General features: G+C 37.6%; 1 protein-coding gene across 5 annotated transcripts in view; it reads left to right on the forward strand.

Moving 5' to 3' along the window:
• ntrk2a (neurotrophic tyrosine kinase, receptor, type 2a) overlaps nt 1-17,834 on the forward strand; it is a 94,975-nt gene that overhangs the window by 52,141 nt on the left and 25,000 nt on the right. For all 5 annotated transcript variants that reach the window (XM_044110766.1, XM_044110768.1, XM_044110767.1 and 2 more), the window contains 2 exons: nt 8,715-8,903; nt 16,946-17,076. In XM_044110766.1, coding sequence (XP_043966701.1) covers nt 8,715-8,903; nt 16,946-17,076 — 320 coding nt within the window. The remainder of the gene's footprint in view (nt 1-8,714; nt 8,904-16,945; nt 17,077-17,834) is intronic.

Genomic DNA, 17,834 nt, shown 5'->3' on the forward strand with positions numbered 1-17,834 from the left:
TTAAACTTCCTAGCATGCTCTCCTCTCCCGTCTGTCTCCGCTCCGTCCCTCCATTCCTCTTCCTCCTGGATCAATTGATTACTTCCTGTGCTCCGCAGGGTGACAGCACAGTAAAGAGACCGTGGGGTTCATGTTACCAGTCGTGCATGAGCGTGTGTTGGTTTGCACACACAGATTGCGAACAAAGGCCTTGAGGGTCAACTGTGTCAGCACGCCAGTCCCGGCCATGAACTATTAAGTGACGGTTGTGCTGACTTCTGCCTGCTGGGATTAAACATTTATTACAGAAAAACTTTGAAGGAAAAAAATATCTTGTTGGCTTTTACATTTGTTATAATTCATTCTGATCATATGAACTCTTTATTTGGTTACAGAAAAGCTCTCCTGGCTCTTAGACTGTCAAGAATAAGACTAAAAATATGCCTAATGGTCTTGGTACAGATGGCTTTAAAAGATGAACAATTTTCTGTTCAGTCGGTTTTTATTTCCCCAAATGAACCTGATATCTAGCTTATCTGAAAGGAATACCTGAAAAACATATTTTAGCCGGTTTTCTGCTGCCAAGGATTATAAAAAGTCTCGAATCATGAAATCTTTTCTTTTCTTTTTACAATTTGTATTCTGAGCTTGTGGCAACCAAATTGTTTTAACAGATAGACTGACAAGCTCAGGCTGCTGAACTTTTATAATGGGCTCCTTATATTTATCACTCCGGGAAACACACAGAGGTATATGGCTTCTGTTTGTCCAGAGTGTACCCAAAGACACAAAGAGAGATCAATACAATCCCTGACCATCATCATTTTATCTCAACTCCAGCCTGGGCTCCTGCCATAAAACTTTAGCTTCACATAAGACCTGAACCCCAGGGCACACACAACCAAGCTGTGCCACAGTAGCAATGTAAAAAACCTACTAAGTATGACAGTCCACACTGTCATATTTATAATTGTATAACAGTGTGCAGCAGCTCTTTCTGTTCTGTCAAACCCATTTCTCCTGCAGGGAATGCAATAACTCTGAATTCCTGCAGAATGCCTCAGGGTTACGTTTTGGCTGAATAGGTGATTTAATCCCTGGCTTCCCTTCACCCTGTCTAAACAGACTGATGCTCAACCTGCTTTTTGTTCATATGCTTTAAAATGTCTCATAATTTCCATGCCAGCTCTTTCAAAACTGGACTTTCTTTTGTCTTATTTTGTGTTTCATCTCTCAGACTTGGTTTGTTGACAGCTACTTTATTACCACAGACCACATCTGGTCAGTTTAACTAAGTATCTGGTTTACAGCACCCCAGGAAACCTCAAGTGAAGTGAGCTCTGTTAAATGGATGTCTTTAATTTAACAGCACCATACTTCAAGAGCTGCAAATGATTGGATTGAAGAGCGCCTGTTGTTTATTTGACAGAAACAGATGTTTAACCAGACATGAAACTAGTTTAGGAGAAAAACCACATGAATAATTGAAAAACAGAGGAAAAGCCCGACCAACCCCTTTTTAATCTTTTTAAGTTTTGTTTTCTAATGCCATCAAGGTAGCTGCGTCAAATCAAGTCAAAACAAAACCTTATACTATCAATAAATCATTACTGTTCTATTTGTAAGCTAGAAAGGAAATTTATGTTTGTTTCAAAAGCTTCTTGATAACAAACTTCATGCTACTGGAAGCCTGTTCATTTTTCTTTAAATAGCATTTAATTATTTTATTTTTTTTTAAATGCCTCTCTTGTTGCTAGATCAATAATGAGATGCCGTCCCACAACAATGTGAGATCAAGCTGGTGACCAATATTAACAGGAGGTGCCAGATTGTTCTGGCTTTAAATGGTTCTCCCACCCACAACTATTGTTTTCTCTTAAATGAACAAACTGTTAAGTTCCCAATATTTGTTGACTTCAAACTTCCGTCAATCTAAGGAACAAATACCAAACAGACTAAATTGCGTAAGAAGCTGTTTGTCATTGCAGAGAGGATTTGATAAGTCACACATTCAACTCTGTTAATGTTTAAGGTTAATCAAACCCAGTTTCCAGCAGCTTGAGATCCATTGCTAAGAAATCTGTGACAACAAAGAAAAAGAAATCAACCAAACATGATTTTTCTTTACTTTTAGTTTGTGTTTATATTGATGCTGGTTTTGATGGGCAAAGTGAGATCCTGAGTTCCACTCTACCCCACTCTTCCACGAGGCGTGAAACTCTTGAGATTGTTTGAACAGCTTTGTACTACTATGAAAATGTAAATGAGAAGACAAATTAGATTCAACAACTCTGGAAGCATAATATTACCATAGGAGTGAGTGCTCTGTATATAGCCTGAGAGCGCCAACCACCTTCTCATGTTTAATTGATTCAATCAGTTAAACACAACTCTAGTCATTATTGGGTTTTAAAGAAAAAGAAAACATAAAAAAATGACAGAAACTGCAATAAAAATGTTTGTGTTTTTATTCAGACTATAATGTGAGTTCTATGTCATCAGGGATGTTTCTTTTTCCTCCCTTTCAGTCAGTCATATTTGAGACTCTAAACACCAAACATAAAAATATGGACATATGTCTTGTAAGCTATGATTGAGATTCCTTAGAGACCCTGAATCAAATATTTAGTTGAATCAAAACAATGACCAAAAATTCTCTAACAAGATATTCAGTGTCAAGAAAATCAATCTACTGTCTCCAAAATCCCTCATTGTACTCCTTTGTATCCCTGCTGTATATAACATAAAGCAGCCTTTTTGCTTAAAGATACCATATAAATAAATTGTAGGACTACCTGACTGAGTGCAAACAGGTAAAGACAGATCAGGTGTGGTGGAAATTCACTCATACCTTTTACTTGACTGTTAAAGCCCCAACATACTCGGTGTACTTCAGTTCACTGATGTCTGTGTGTTCTTGAGGCAGACTCGAAGCGGACGTTTGCAAATATAAATTTTTATGACCGTGTACATGTACTAAGTGTTGCACAGTAAACTGCTTGGTGGAAAACAATATTTGTATCAAATTGTTGTTCATATGACACTGAGTTGAAAAAGTTAAGAGTCAGTGCACCCAGTCGCAAGAAAGCGCAGCTCGACTTCCACTTAGTGTCACACGATGACAGGTGTGTTGAGGATTTCCTGATGTAGAAAATACTGGGCTACGCACAAAAGTACCTCATCAAACTTGCTAGCAGCCATCAGGATTGTAGGAAATAAAGGAGTTCGTCACGAGAGAATTTTAGGCAATCAGAACGCTCGAGTATGAAGACTGAACTACATGGACAGTATGTGATGAGTCTGTGGCTCACAATATAAGTTTCCACAATATGCCCAGCTATGTGTGGATCTTTAGAAACACAAATTTTACATGAACCTTTTAAACTGCTTTCACGAGTTAGGAACCCACATCACACTACTCCCTTGCTGAAATGAAAATGTATATAAAAATGTTATGTGACACCCCCTTTCTTTATTGTGAGAATAAAAAATAAACTGACCAACATCTTCGTGACACTGATGTGCAAACTGCTATCTTACTAGCAGGTGAAAGCATTTATGGAGATTCAATCTTCAGCATCTATACACCCTTTGTCTTCTTTCACAGAAGGCTGTCTGCAGTCAAACTCAGGTTTAAACCAACTAAGTGTTACTGAGGCCCCATCTGTTTGCTCATGGATCTGTCCTGTCTACCACCAGATTAATCTTTGAATGGGACTTTTTGTGGTCCCTTTTAGAAGGGCAAAGGCTTATAAATGATGTTTCACCACTGTTTTCAAGTGTTATTATTGGCAGAGGTTGAAGGATCATTTTTTAAAACCACAGTCTCTCAACCATCCCTTTGAATATACATCAGTCATTCTACAAAGCAGAGCTTTCACCTGTTTTTACTACACTTGCTGATCGGAAAACAATGACATAAAGCCTCTTGCAGCTTCAGAGCTCATTTCCCTGCCACCCACATCTGAGCTGTGGCCTGCATTTTGAACGCTAGACATCATAGTTTATTGACAGCTGCGCAGGCCTCCATTCTCCACCAGTTTAAACACCAGTTCCATGTCTATTAACGGTGTAAGGTCATGACCTGACCCCTCTTATGGCTTTGTGTCTGCTTACCGTCTCTCCCTGCCTCTCTTCTTCACATCTTTTCATCCCCCTTTTACACCGTAACTCCCAGAGGAGGCTGGGCCACCTCTCTCTGTCTCCAGATGCACACAGGCTCCTGTCAGCTCTGAGCTTAACGGTATTTATAACGATCTGACCCTGGGACCTCTCTGTGGTAATGATCTGCAGCCCCTCCCAGCACAAACACACGCACAAGCTGACTGACAATAACCTGCACTCCTGTCTCCATCATGTTGTTTTCTTCCTTACGTTGAGATGGATTTAGAGTTATTAACGCTCCTCAGTGAGAAAATTTGGAGGAACTGTGACAAATTTAATTTTTCGCATTTTGTTGTTTTAATGGTGTTTGGGAAACTAATATTCAGGTATTCCTCATATCTGTTGCAAATTAAACATTCTAGTTTCTTCCTATAAAAAATATACAATCTGTTTAGCTTTTGAGCATTTCCACAAATCATATTAAAGTTGTTCAAAGCTTTTACAGACAGGTATCTTTCTCCAGAAAAATGAAAAAACATTTTTGTTTCTGGTTAAGATGGATCATCTCTAAAAATATTTGTGATAACATAGACTCCCTGTGCCATTCACCGGTTTTGTATATGTTACGTCTCTGAGGCTTTTAGACAACCTGAATATTTCAAACACCTCGGATTTGACCTTTCACCTACAAAAACTGCTCTTCTCCAGGCTCCCTTTTTGCTTTTAATGTTTTCAAAACAAATTCTGACCGTAATGAGCTAGTCTAAGAGTTCTTACTTTAAAAGTGTTTTTTAACGGCTACCTAACCAGAAGCGGCTCCAACTTTCACCCAAGTTTGTCTTTGATTGGTTGATCAACACCTCATGACAAGCGCTTCCTGGGAACCTTTTTTGTCTAGTATGCTAATTTATGTCGATGTAAAATTGTGCATTGGACATTAAAATGGTTTAACACTGCTAAGTCATGCTGCAATAAAATTGTTGTGCATTTTAGTATTGTTGATTTTATTGCTTGAGTTTTTGTCCATGTATAAAAAGACATGGATGCTTTGGATGAGCAGGAAATGTTTTCAAACCATTTTTGTATTTTTGTCAAAGACATGAGGCCCCAGAATTATCTGTTTAAACAATACTTTTAAATAACACAAGCAAATAGGAGATCAACTTACAAATTGTGGTGTTGGACTCAGGTGATGGTGCCAGACTTCACAGCCAACACACACTTTAACAGCACACACACATGCTTGAAACCTCCCTACACAGAAAAACAAACTATTGTGCTCTTGCTTTCATTCTTTGTCTCCCTCTCTCAAGGCCTCGTCTCTCCTCTCATGAGTCACCAAAACACACACACACACACACACACACACACGCCCACGCACACACACACAGGGTGCTTTAGATTCACACACAAACACAATCTCTCAGCTCCACTCTCTCAATCCAGCCCTGTCAACAGCACTAGAGCCTGATATGAGGCCAGGGACAGAGGAAATGAACAATGTGAAGTATTATTATGATACAGCAGAGCCAAATACACATGAGAGGGAAAACATCTACTGTGCTACATGTTCTGGGAAATAGATTTGAAGTCACTTATTCTTTTCTTCTGGTTGAGGTTTTCTATCTTGTAGACGTCTACGGCACTGAGCTCACTTCCAATATGTTTGTGTGTATTTTTCATTATACAGTGAGTTGCAAAATTTTTAAGACCATTTGGACCGTCTCCCCACTCCCTGCTCACAAGACTTGGACAACAGTACAGAGCTGGAAGCATGAAGCAGACTCACTCACTCATTCTTTATTGGTTTACTGAAGAAACAGACACTGAAAAGCAGTGTTCAGATAATGTATTTACACAGCTTTTCGCAAGAAAGTTAAGGATCATTAATGCTTGTTTTATATCAATTATTTAGTGATGCCACTAAAAGGTGCCTGTGGAATCTCTATATGGTTTCTAAAATAAAAAAAACAAAGGAGTGAAAGAGGTAGGAGGTGTTACAGTTCTATTTAAACTGTGGATAATTAACACAATGAAAATCACAAATTGTCATTAGCGTTCTGAACTCTTATAGATACATTTCTCCTCTCACCAAGTGAGCAGCCACTTCATTGTTTTCCTGGAGGGCATTTTCACTGTAGATCCACATTTTATTGCCTGTGTAAAACTGATGCACAAACACATTAGTGTAACTTGTATTGTTTCAGTGAACAAAACTGCACAATCAGATAGCACATTTTTAAGTGGCTTTCCAGGAGTTAAAGGTGGTGGGAAAAAGCCCAAAATTGAGAATCAATGCATCTGCAAAATGTAAATACACTTTAATGATGCAGTCTGTTTCCAATAAAGGCTTTGAATTTGCTTATTCCGGCTCTTATATTTGCAGAAAATTAGCAGTGGTGTCACAAGGGTTTATAGTCGCTGACAAACTTCAGACACCGTATTCATTTCCTTAATTAAAAGCTAATATCAGCCTCCGTTGTGCTGCCAAAACAAATCCTTTTCCTCCAACAGGAAAAGGATTTGAGGTGGTTTCATTTTTCAGTCTGCCATCCCACCTTCCATTCGTCACCTAATGTTTTTTTTTTGTTTGTTTTTTTTTCTTCTGCATTTTTTCAAAACAATTTGCATAACTAGATGCATTCATTTTCATTTACAGTGAAAGGTCTTTTTGGCTCATATTTGCAATGGGATAATTTCCTTTTTTTTAAACTGTCTGCTGCCTTTCTTTGACTTTAACATCAATATTGCAAAGTCTATATTTTTGTAGATTTAAATGTAACAGCTAATAATGAAATATTTAACTATTTGCTCAGCTTGGCTTCATTTGGCCCATATAAACCATTTATTATAAACATTGCTAAAAAAAAAAAGGTGTATAAAAAAACCTTAAGGTGAAGCAGTATTTTGAACATAAAAAGAAAAAACTACGTTTTCGTATGAGCACATTTGTGCATTTAATTAGTGGGGGAAAGCCTTAAGAAAGGATTGTCTTTATAATTGGATGTACATGTACCTCAGCATTGTCTTACATTGTGTTACCTGCTTCCTGATTACAACTTTTACAACTCTTTCAACTTTTTTAAGTTGACCATATTTTCCAAGAACTTCTTGTTTTAGCCACTGGTCACTAGGCTGAACAAGAACATTATTGATTTTGCCATCACACACAGGAAGCTGGATGGTGAAGAAGATTTTTTTCAAGCACACTCTCATTCTGCCTCTATAACAATAATTAAACCACATTTATGCAAACTGTTTGTTAGGAGTTGTGTGAGAAAGAAGGTCTGTCTGTCAAACAAAGGTAAACAATATCATGTTGCTGAAACTTTAAATGGGACTGTGTGCTTGGGTCACATGTGGCTAAGTTTGAGCTTTTTTCAACAAACACTATAACAAATGCTGAATATGTGGACAAGCACTTCATGCCCACTTTTGAGTACACTAAAGGGTTTGTAACGTCATTGGCATGTTTGTCTTCTAATTGTCCAGAGAACCATGTAAGAGCGAATGACATGAAGATCACTTTGAAATGTCAAGAGTTAAAATAAGGTTTAGTCAGCCAGCAAAGTGAAAATGGGTTGTAACTTGGTTGTCACAGATGAGCTGTGGAGAAGAGAGAGCCGGGCAATCTGAAGAATCTTGTGAGGTTGTGCAAAGAGGAGTGGCCACATTGTTTCATCCAAGATGTAAAACGATATATTTTTTTAACAAGTTGTACAATGAATTGTTAGGGAGGATACCAATATTTCCAACTCAAATTATGAACAGAGCCTGAAAGAACAGGATTGACATGAGCCATAACTGCATTCAAAATCAGAGAAATATTTACGACTGATTTGAACAATCAGGAAGCAGGTTGGAGATTTGAGAAGTTTACATAGCATACATCAAACCTCCTGATTGTAAAATAGGTTCTGTAAATCTGTTAGAAATATATATTTTTTTGTTTGTTTGCTTTTGGCAACAATGTGATAGTGGTTAAAAGAGAATAGATATTTGCAAAATGCTACCTGCTGCTCCCATGATGGGTGGATGGATGGATGCGCCACTGCTACCCACACAGTGGCGTTGTTGATAGCACTGTTTGCAGCAAAAAGGTCCTGGGTTTGATTCCCAGGGTCTTTCTGCATGTTCTCCCTGTGCATGCGTGGGTTCTCTCCGGGTTCTCCAGCTTCCTCCCACAGTCCAAAAACATGACTGTCAGGTTAATTGGTCTCTCTAAATTCTCCCTAGGTGTGAGTGTGTGGGTGTGAATGGTTGCGTGTCCTGTATGTCTCTGTGTTGCCCTGCGACAGACTGGCGACCAGTCCAGGGTGAACCCGCCTCTCACCCAGAACGTAGGTGAAGATAGACACCAGAACCTCCCGACCCCTCTAGGGACAACAATGTACAGAAAATGGATGGATGGATGGATGGATGGATGGATGGATGGATGGATGGATGGATGGATGGATGGATGGATGGATGGATGGATGGATGGATGGATGGATGGATCTTTCAGGATGTGCTTAATTTTTAGTATCAATCTTTAGTTGTGTGCTTCCACCCCCCTAACCCAACACAGCTCTAATACTATGAGGTGGTTTCATTTTTCAGTCTGACAGTGTGATTTATTTTTGCTTCCTCAGGACCGTCTTCAGTGATCAGCAATGATGACGACTCAGCTTCTCCTCTTCATCATGTCTCCAACGGCAGCAACACTCCCTCTTCTTCAGAGATGGGTCCTGATGCTGTCATCATTGGCATGACCAAGATCCCTGTGATAGAAAACCCTCAGTATTTTAGGAGCACCAACAGCCTGCTGAAGACTGACACGTGTAAGTGAACCTACACATGCACAACTACTGAAGTTGGAACTAATCACTAAGTATAGATATGGGATACATTGGCGGCCATGTAAACACTTTGGTTCTGCACGACACTGACCTTTGAGTTGATAGGTACAAAATTTACAGAAACTTTCTCTGGTGGACAAACATGCACCACCAGCTCAAAAACTATTAATGCAGCTTAGACGAGCTGAAAAGTTACCACAAGGAAATTTTTTCAAATCAGTTGTACAAAATGTTTACGTCATAAATAGCAATGGAATAAAGACAGAGAAGGAGAAATGAAAAGGAGATTAAAATACAATGAAATGAAGAAGGAAATAAAAACTCAAGGAGAACAGAAGGAACAAAGCAACAGACAAATAAACAGAACATGCAGGGATATTGACCTGCTCCATCAATATGACATTACGATTACTGGCGAGTAATAAAAGCCTCTTCAGGCATTGGCCTTGTGTAGTAATAAATAATAGATTTGCATTTGTCTGTGTGTGTGTGTGTGTGTATGCACTGTGCTTTTTTTGGAGGATAGGTATGTTAGAAGGTAAACTAATGAGAGACTCCGGGTTGACCTCTTTGGTCCCGCTATATAAGTGAACAGCTTGCTAGGATTTACATCTGAAAGACAAGAATGAAAGCTCTCTGGATCAATGCTAATCAATAGTGGTGTCTGTGTAGGTCCTTTTCTTTGTATTTTTAAAAAATATCGCAGTCATTACAATCATTGCTCTGTGTGCCTCTTTGAGTCACATTCAGGCAATATGCTTTAAATACAGCCTGTATCTGAGCGAATATTTGGCAATGGGGCCTTTAGAGACAGGTACAATTGGCTTTGATGGAGACAGTTTGGTAAAGTGGCTCTTGGTTGCTCTTTAATTATGGCTTTAACCAGCTTGTCTCTTCAGTAGTGGGTATGCGTTGCTACTTAAATGATTGCAGAGATCTGTTCCTGGCAGCAGAGAAGCAACAATTACTGTGCAGAGATGATGGATCCATGCTTAGTCACGAGAAACGTTAGATGTGTTGCACGGCTTCAGTTGTGCAGTTTTCTTCAGAAGTGAACAACTCATTAACAATAATAACATCAGAGGAGGCATGATTGTTGGAAACCATAATAGAAGCATTAGGAAGCTGTTACTGTAAAACGTGGAGGTTTGTGAAGGCACAATTTGCTGTGGTAATGATTGACCAGTTTAATCTTTACATACACTCAGTTTATAGTTAATTTACAGTGCAGTTTAGAGACACTATGGCATGAATAAAGGCTGAAGTTCTTTTTGATTGCGGCTTGGTGTGAGTCATAAAATGCAGTTCTTTACTGATGGTCAGATTTTTGCATTTGAACGTTCCATTGTTTATTAACCTTGTCAAAATTACTTCAATATGACATTTTTTTCATGGAGGAAATTAATTTTATATTCAGGATGCTTTCTGCTGTCTTTAACCCTTTTTTTTTCTTTTTTTGAAAGGACTACTGCTGCAGACATTATCATTAATCATCATTAGTAACAATGAATAAAAAACCATTTTTAATTAGATGTAAGCAATTTGGGTCTCTAATAACAACCTAGTCTTGTGTTTATGGACATCAGTTTTACTGTAAAATGTTAAAAAGTTTAGTAAAAGAAAACTAATTCTAAATAACCTTTATGGTTTAAACTATTCAATTAACTAAGTGGCACATATGCTCAGAATAAAGTGATGTGTTTATATTCATTTTATACAGTGGTTCCCAAAGATTTTCTGGGCCCCCCTCGGGATTATAATAATGTTTCCCCCCAAAAAAAGAAAAAAAAAATCAACTGGGCACACACATCGTACAACCAGACATCATCCTGTTCATATATTTCACACTTCAGGTTGCAACAAAACAAACTACAAACCATCTTCACAGTGAAACACTTTTGTGTAACTGTTCTGCTTTGTTTTGTTTTGTTTATCCACACTGATTACTGAATTACTGGTTTTAACAAGACACAAGTGACTCTTCTTGGCCATCTACACTAGTTTTCTGAAAAATAATAGTTTCCTTATTCATGCTCCTCAAGCCATGCTAAGAAGCTGCTCATTTTTATTGACATGTTCATGATGAAGTAAATGCAAACTCTTGCAAACTTTATATACGGCTTCAGCATGTTCGGTAATTTTAAAGAACGGGGTTTTTAAAAAGCTATTTAGGCTTTTGAAAGTGGAGATAAGCTCAGCAGTCAATATGTTTCATGTAGTAGCTAGTGTAAAACTGGTTCATGCAAAGTACAATATTCTTCACATTACTTAGGTTTTATATAAACTTAAGACAGGGGGTCAGTTATTTGTGGTCAACAATGTTCAATGTGAACTAGAAAAGTTACTACGTATAATTTGGGAATAAAAATCCCTTATGCAAAAGTAATAAGGTGCAAAGCAGCACTAACCCCATCGGGGGATTTTGTGTCACAAATGACAAACCACTGCGTGTAAAAATGCACATGACAGAACAGACATTAGAAACAAAAACTAAAGTATAGGAATGAAAAGTATATCTTGAAATTCCTAGAATATCTAAAGTTATTTTGTTGCACAAATCAGACTTTACACACAAGCTCAGACAAGGTCTGTTGGCCATGGATTGAGAGAGCAATGTTCCTCTCTTTCCCTCATGTATTAGATCACTCAGTTGTTCCATCATTATTATCCAGTCAAATCTCAAGGTTCATATTTTGTATCAACCACGGTTTACCGTACTTCTGGAAAATGTTATTCATGTGTCAACAGAAGAGTACAGTGTTCATAAACACCCATTTACAAGCACAGTTCCTCGTGCACTCACACGTAAAAAAATGTAGGTCACAATTAGTTACGCCTCGTAGTAAGAGGGCACGTGGTGGCTCACTTATAGAAAAATGCAGAGGAAAACCAGAGACAGAAGATCAGCGCAAATTATATCAGGGAAGAGTTTGGCATAGCTGGATTTCTTCTCGCTAACCATCTGTCAAACATCGTTTCATCTGACCTGTTGGACTACCTGGTTCCAGCAAAGAGACACACTATGAAGTTGTTTTATGTCACCATAAAAGGTCTTTTGGACAGATGAGACAATCAGTAGTAAAGAAAAGAACAGACGGCGAACAGGCTACAATTAATGTTTTAGGTGCTTAGAAAATGTTGATCAAATTGGATGTCTTAGGAGTTTATGAAGACATTTAGAGCCGCCCATGCTAAAGCTGGAGAAAGTAGTTGGGGAACATTCATTCCCTTTGCTATTAAAACAATTTGAATGTTGATGAGAACTGCTGAGCAAAGAGGAGTAAATTTAAGAACAGATTGAGGAACATTAAATGAAGGTAAATACAATAAATAACTCATTTTTAATGTCAGATGTCATTTATGTGAAATGCATTAAATGTGGTCGACTGCACATCATATACGTTCCAGAGCAGAGGTTTAACAAGCAGCTGTCATTGTTATAATAACAGTAAAACAAAAACCTTAAATTGCAAGGTACAAAAATTGCATTTAATCCTACATCCTTCTTTTATGAATGGATAATAATTACGCTGACACATGACTTGTGCAATAAAAAGAGAATCCACTGTGAAAATGCTGAGAGAGCCAACAGGGCTTCACGCCAAAGGAAAATAAAGGAGACAGAGGAAGCATTGGTCTGCACACATCAATTTATTTGCTATTTGAAGATGTTAATTAAGGAGAAGTGGCGCAAGGCACTTTCATGGACAAATACTTACAGCCACAGTAGGAAATGGTGTGGTGAGGTAATTAGATGGTTAAATAGTGGGTAGCTGTCTTTTAGGGAACATGGGTTCATTGTATTCCGCTGTTGCATGGAGAATTGTAACTAATTTGTGACTGTTGCTGCAGTTCCTGAGATGAAGACTGAAAGAAAATTAAATAAATCACACCAGTCCACACACATGACCTTTTTGCACACTGAAACATGTGCCTTCTTGCAGAATGGAGGAATGTAGAAAAATGAATTTTCTACAAAGCCAGAATTTCTGGCTTTGTTTTTTCTTTGTAACTTGTCACAAAGAGGCATGGTGATTTTTTTTCAGTAGATGTTTTCAGCAAACTCATGGATCATTTGGTGATCAGTAATGGAAACATTTACATTTTAAAAGTAAAGTAAATATTTTTAAGATGTGCATGTATGCTTATGTATACAGAATGAGTTTCCTGTTCTTTGGTGCCTTTCTTGCTGTGTGGCAGTCATATTTTCCAGATAGCAATATCTACATAGAGAATTGCAGTGGACTCCTCATAATTACCTTCACAAATCTTTAATTTAGCAAAGCATAGTTTTCAGTCAGAGCTGTTTAAACTTAGCTGCAACACAGACAGCTACAGGAGATCCCTTCCTTCCCCCAGCCACTACCATTTACAAGAACTCAATAAGACACCAGGAGTTAAACAAAGGTCAAATCAGGTCATGTTTACTTGTTTAGCACATTTCTGCAGTTGATACTGCATTTGCACTCTCTGTAATTAATAACATATTTTTAATTTCAGTAGAACGTCTCACTATGGCCAAAGTATAAGTGAAAGCTCAGCTTAATGTTGCATTTGATTTGGGTCAGAAATTAAACAGATATTTTATCCAGTTGGGGAGAAAAAGCTCCCTCCTGTTTTGATTTTCTGTTTTGTTGCAAACACAGATGCAAACTAGGTTGAGCAGAGACACTTTGTCAAAGGTTTTAAAGGAACGCAAATAAATAACACAAACAAGATTTATTATTTGTAGCATTATTTCACTTTCAGAAGGAATAATATACAACAGAAAATATTATCTTCTATAAAACATTATCAGGTCATGGATATGACATCAACTTTTTATCAAAGCGATTTTTCATACCTTGAACTCACTGCCTGAGGCATTTTTAAATTGCTACATGGCAGAATAGCGATGGAGCATGCAAGGTGCTGGACATATGCAATCAGTCTTCAACAATGTCCTCCTTTCACAAAGTCCACTTTTTAAATGTGTTCATTTTGACATCAAACAGGTCAGTGAGGAGACGAGGCCGGCTGTGAATCTGGGTCAAATCACATCCATAATAACGGTTTTGATAACAGCCTGATCTTTCTGGTGAAAATATCACAAGAAAGGAATACTGTGTAGTCTGAAACTGATGTTAAATATTCCAGAGTATTAAATATATAATAACACTTTTGTTCTGTTTCTGTCTGTATGACACTCTTATGGCTAACATCACCAGTTTACAGTGTGGATCAATGCAACTGATCCTCAGGAACTAGCTGGGCTTTAATGTGATGTTCTGAGCGGACAGCTTTTCTTTAAATATGCCTCCTAATCTCATCACGCATAAGTCTCCTTTATCCTTCTTCATGTGTTGATGTGTGTGTTTCAGGGCGTTCCCAAGCTCATGTGCTTCATGTTTTCTTATGCGTCAACATCTGGGCCATAAAAGCAAGGGGTTAATGAAGTCTAAGTAAGGATAACACAGTGTTAATCATCCCATATCATAAGACATTGAGTCATAATTATGGTGAAAAGCCAAATTTTCCTGAAATCAGCTGGCATAGAGTCACATTCCTTAGCAACAGAAAACGGTGTTGCTCCCTCTGAGCCAACTGTGGGTGAGCTGGCAGCAGGAGGAGATTACATGCATTAAGCAAAACAGAGCCACAATGTATATGGTACATCTGAACAGATAAATACCAAAACTCCTAATTACTTTTCACAATTTTTATGATTCTCTTAGAAACTTGCAGGCTGAAATACAAGCTTAAAATAGTATAAACAATTTGCAAGGATTGGAAACTGTTGCTTTTTTTATTATTATTTATTATGACAGAAATCACATGTGGTGCAAGAAGGATTTTCAAATCATGTGTTTTTGCTCAAAATAAAATTGACAACTGTGAGAAAATGACCAATTAGTAAAAATTTGTAGGTTTTAATCACTGTGAGGAACATGGAGGAAACAACAAGACATGAAAAAATGTTTGACTGAAGTTTTTTAAATGAATGTAGCGACAGAGAAACAACACTGAAAGCTCATCTATAGCTACCAGCTGTTCTTACTTTGTTTTCATACTAATTACAAGATAATAGCAGCACCTTATATAACAGTCATCAGGCCTTATCATTACTATTTAATACAGAGAGAAAATGCAGTATAAAAAAGACAAGGTCAAATTCTGCTCTCTAGGGATTTATTATCTTTTCTCTTTGTGTGGTATAGAACAAAAACAAGATAAAAGGGCCAACATTGTCCTGCACTGCAACAATTTGTTCTTATTTTTAGTCTAAACATAAAAAACCCCCAAAGATAAAACCACCTTACAATATAGTTTTTACAGAGTTTGTTGCTAAAAACAAGGCAAGACATACAGTAAACAATCAACTTAAGGATGATATATCTAAAAAATGACAAGTAATTTAAAATTACTGAGCAGTACAGTGTTGCTCTTCTGATTAGAAAGGTAGATGTGAACAAATGTAATTTACTATCTAAAATAGCTACCAAAACTAAAATAGCGGGAAACTATAAAAGCCACGATAAGAAGAGCGTAAATGTGGGGTTCTACTTTTTATGCACATTATGCTGCCAAAATTAAACTCAGCAAACTATTAAATTCTGCTTTTTAAATACTCTCCATGGTTTTAGGTATGTAAAACTCAGTACCAGACTGCTTCTTTGAAGATTTGTGAAAGAACGGATCACTCTCAGGTATTTGGGGAATTGAAGCGTGACATCGTCATTCAGTCTAGGTCTGGCCATAAAGTACCTCACTGCTAAATATTCCACAGTCAATTTTTATCAATCAATCAATCAAACTTTATTTGTATAGCACATTTCAGCAGCAAGGCATTTCAAAGTGCTTTACATCAAATCAAACACAAAAATACAATGCAACATAGAATCAACAATAAAAACACAACATCAATAAGTTTGCAATTGATTACGTTTCAAATAAAACTCTAAACAAGTGGGTTTTTAGTTGAGATTTAAAGGAAGTCAGTGTTTCAGCTGTTTTACAGTTTTCTGGAAGTTTGTTCCAGATTTTTGGTGCATAGATGCTAAATGCTGTTTCTCCTCGTTTGGTTCTGGTTCTGGGGATGCAGACCAGAACCAGAAGACCTGAGAGGTCTGGAAGGTTGATACAACAGCAGCAAATCTTTAATGTATTGTGGTGCTAAACCATTCAGTGATTTATAAACTAACAACAGTATTTTAAAGTCTATTCTTTGAGCTACAGGGAGCCAGTGGAGAGACTTTAGTGGTATTACGAATGACTGGAAGCAATCATTTGTAAGCAATCACTTTGCCAAAAAAAAAAAAAAATGTAGCAACTCGGCCAAAAAAAAATGGTTGGCCATTTCAAATCACCATTCGCTGAATGTTGGTGCACAGAGTTTGAAAATTTTCAGTAGAGTCAGGAATTACAAACCTTCACTTCCTGGTGCCTGCAGATTAGCTGAAGTACAAAGCAAAACAGACTTCATAAAATTGATTTTCATGGCTTAAATCCCCAAGTCCAATGCAAAGCATTAGACGCTGTTTTGCAAAGGATGTCTCCACTGGACTCCAGGGCAGTCAAATAATGAATCATACCTCTCTGTCTGGCAATCTAAGAAATAAACACGGGTTTGGTGGTTGACAGGAGAACAGCACTTGCCTGAATGCATCATTTCAAGAGTAAGGTTGATGGTGTGAGGCTGTTTTTCAGCTCGGCCCATTAGTTCCAATGAAAGGAACTCTTATTGCTCCAACATATTTGGACGTTTTGGATAAATTCAAGCTCCCTACCTTGTGGAAACAGTGTAGGCTTCAAAATGACTGTACGTCAATAAACAAAACAAGAAACGGACTTGTTGTTCCTATGCAAACTTCTTGTTTTGACATTTTTCAATATGAAAATCTGTTGAATATCTTTTCTTTTCAGTCATAAACATCACAAAATCTGATAAAAAAAATAAAAAATCTGGATGCCTCAGCAATAAGCAAAACTTGCCTTATGTTCATGTTTTTGTACATCGTGTCTCCTGTCTGTCTCATATTGTCTAGTTGTCCAGCACATTAAGCGACACAACATCGTGCTGAAGAGAGAACTGGGAGAAGGAGCTTTTGGAAAAGTTTTCCTGGCTGAGTGCTACAACCTTTCACCTGACCAGGAGAAGATACTCGTTGCTGTCAAGGTAATCAGAAAATTACTTTCTTACATGCATTTTACAGTTCCACAGTATGCCTTTAAGGAGAAACAGGAGCAAATATTTCTGCTTCTGTACAGGAATTTAGGAAATAGCACAGAAATGATCCTGTTCTGGGTTAAATTTTTATCTCCATTATCAGTGCTTCTTATTCTGCTCTCTCATCTTCTTGACATATGTAATCATCTGTCAGAAAGCAGATATTGCATCTCTGAATACTCATTGTGAGATTTTGCTTTTGTGACCATTCAAAATGTGCAGAAAAACGCTGGAGTGTCCTGATTAAAAAACTGGTCAATGGAAAATGAAATTCAAGTCATGATGAGTTTTTAAAAGAAATTTGGTCTAAAAAAATTTTTGGTTCCAAATTAGTTAGTGAGAGTGTAGTTGAAGGTGAAATTATTGCCAGGTCAATTTTAAGAAGTGATATTTGATACTTGCAATATATTCAAAATATTGAGCAACGTACAGGAGACAATCTTATATTACTGAAAAAGATACACATCCTTCCGAGATATAATCCTTCACATGGCACTGGTGCCGTTTTTAGAATCTATGTTCACCTCCATTTCCGCTGCTATCATGACAAAGTCGTCCCTATCAAGGGTTTCTCTGTAAGAGGTAAGGTGGGATTACAGCTAAAACCGCTGACTTCCAGGATGAAATTGAGTGGCATCCCAGGAAGCATTCTTCTGTAACATGTATCTGCCCATCAGCCTCCCCATCAAGGCAGTTCTTCCTCTCTG

Source organism: Gambusia affinis, linkage group LG03 (assembly GCF_019740435.1).
Source record: "Gambusia affinis linkage group LG03, SWU_Gaff_1.0, whole genome shotgun sequence".
Taxonomy (NCBI): domain Eukaryota; kingdom Metazoa; phylum Chordata; class Actinopteri; order Cyprinodontiformes; family Poeciliidae; genus Gambusia; species Gambusia affinis.